The 1,832-nt window shown below is 49.8% G+C and overlaps 1 protein-coding gene across 3 annotated transcripts in view; it reads left to right on the forward strand.

Moving 5' to 3' along the window:
• Positions 1 to 450: 450 nt before the first annotated feature.
• Positions 451 to 1,832, forward strand: part of Mrap (melanocortin 2 receptor accessory protein) — an 11,579-nt gene continuing 10,197 nt past the window's right edge. For all 3 annotated transcript variants that reach the window (NR_155758.1, NR_155757.1, NM_029844.4), the window contains exon 1: positions 451 to 913. Coding sequence is in view for 1 of the 3 variants with exons in the window: in NM_029844.4 (NP_084120.1) it covers positions 808 to 913 (106 nt within the window). In the remaining 2 variants the exon portion in view is untranslated. The remainder of the gene's footprint in view (positions 914 to 1,832) is intronic.

Consider the following 1,832-nt stretch of genomic DNA (forward strand, 5'->3'; position numbering starts at 1 on the left):
TAACTCCAAAGGCACTATCTATCCCACGGTGCCTCGCGGATTAGCTGCTCCTACCAATAGTCTTCATAGTCTGGGTGCAGCACATAGGTCTTGTGTGAAAGACTGAACGTCAGGAGCAATAACCTAGGAGCAGGCCCCTCAGAAGCCTGGATTCCTCCTTACCCTCGGTGTCAGCTAAGAGCTGGGTCGACCCTTGTGCTCAGTCCTGTGGGCTGCTGACCAGATATACCGCGGGTTCCTGGAAGCTTGGGTAAAAGCTGGGGACACATTCAGCTAAGAGGTGCGATTGGGGGTTCTAGTTAACATGCACATCGCAGAGTACATACGGGGCCTGCCTTCGGAATCCAAGCCAGAGGTCTACTGGTTGCTTAATAGCACGGAGAACTGCCTCAGAGTAAGTCAAGGACGCTGGCAGGCTTCCCTTGCGATTGCATTAACTATTCATTTATCAGAGGCAAGAGAGGACGGTCATGTCCAGCACTGCTAGGCACTTTCTGCCGTCATCTGAGTTCTTGCCCAGTTCCTCATCCTTCCACGGAGAGGCAAGCTAGAGCCGAATGGGAAGCCGCGTCTCTAGTAGCCTTTGGAGGTTTGTCCAGGAGAGACAGGAACCAGAAGCCCTACAGGGGAACGGCCCCCTGACCTTCCAGCCATGCAGCTCTGATAAGTAGGCAGGCCCCATGCCGGGAGAGCCACAGACAAGCCGGGTGATTCTGATAGAAATTAGTTAAGCAATCTTGTCTCTGGGGCTCACGGCCCAGCTGTGGGTGCGAGCCTCTGACAGACACTGTCGTCAAAGCCACAGTCATGGCCAACGGGACCGACGCCTCTGTCCCGCTCACCAGCTATGAGTATTACCTGGACTACATAGACCTCATTCCTGTGGACGAGAAGAAGCTGAAAGCCAACAAGCGTAAGTCGGAACACAGGAAGGTGACCAGGCAGAGGCTGGGGCTGGGGCTGAGCCGGGGGTGAGGCCCTCTTGGCTTTGCCCGTCCCTTACTAACTCTGGCAGACATGCTCAGCAGGGTTAACATGGCTGGTGCTCACACAGACATAAGCGAATCAGGCATGGGACTCAAACTGTATCTGTAACTTTCAGTAGTAAACTTTCTCTGAGTTAACTTGCCATAAAATCAAGCAAAATGTTTCTTTTAAAAATTCACATCTATTTATTTAGGGGGTGGGGGTACAGCTGTGAAGGTCAGAAGACAGCGTGGGGACTTGTTCTATTTCCTCCAGCACATGAGCCCCTGGTATGGAAACTGCCCGGCTTGGGAGCCTTTCATCCGCGGAGCTCTCTCGCTAACTCAGAGTGACCTTTTAAGATGAATGCATTTGTTCACCTCTCTGTCTCTGTCTCTGTCTCTGTCTCTGTCTCTGTCTCTGTCTCTGTCTCTGTCTCTGTCTCTGTCTCGTCTCTGTCTCTGTCTCTGTCTCTCTGTCTCTCTGTCTCTCTGTCTCTCTCTCATACACCTTATTTTTATATTTATTTTATTTCTGTTTCTATTTATTTTATATTTATTAGTGTATATTAATTGAATAAAATAATGGGTTTCATTATAACATTTCCTAATGCAGATAATGTAGATAGTGTGGTTTTCTTTGTCTTTGTTTCTTTGAGAAGGGGGATCTTATTACATAGCTTTGGCTCTGCTGGTACTCACTACATAGCACAGGCTTTGCTCAAACTCACAGCAATCCTCTTGCCTCGGTAACCCAGGTGCTGGGGCCATAGGTGTGCATGACCATGGCTTTGATCCTATTCAGCCCCTATCACCCTCCCTGGTCCCTGTGTCCTTTCCCCCTGGTCCCCACTTTCCCAAATAGTT

This window comes from Mus musculus, chromosome 16 (assembly GCF_000001635.26).
Source record: "Mus musculus strain C57BL/6J chromosome 16, GRCm38.p6 C57BL/6J".
NCBI lineage: Eukaryota > Metazoa > Chordata > Mammalia > Rodentia > Muridae > Mus > Mus musculus.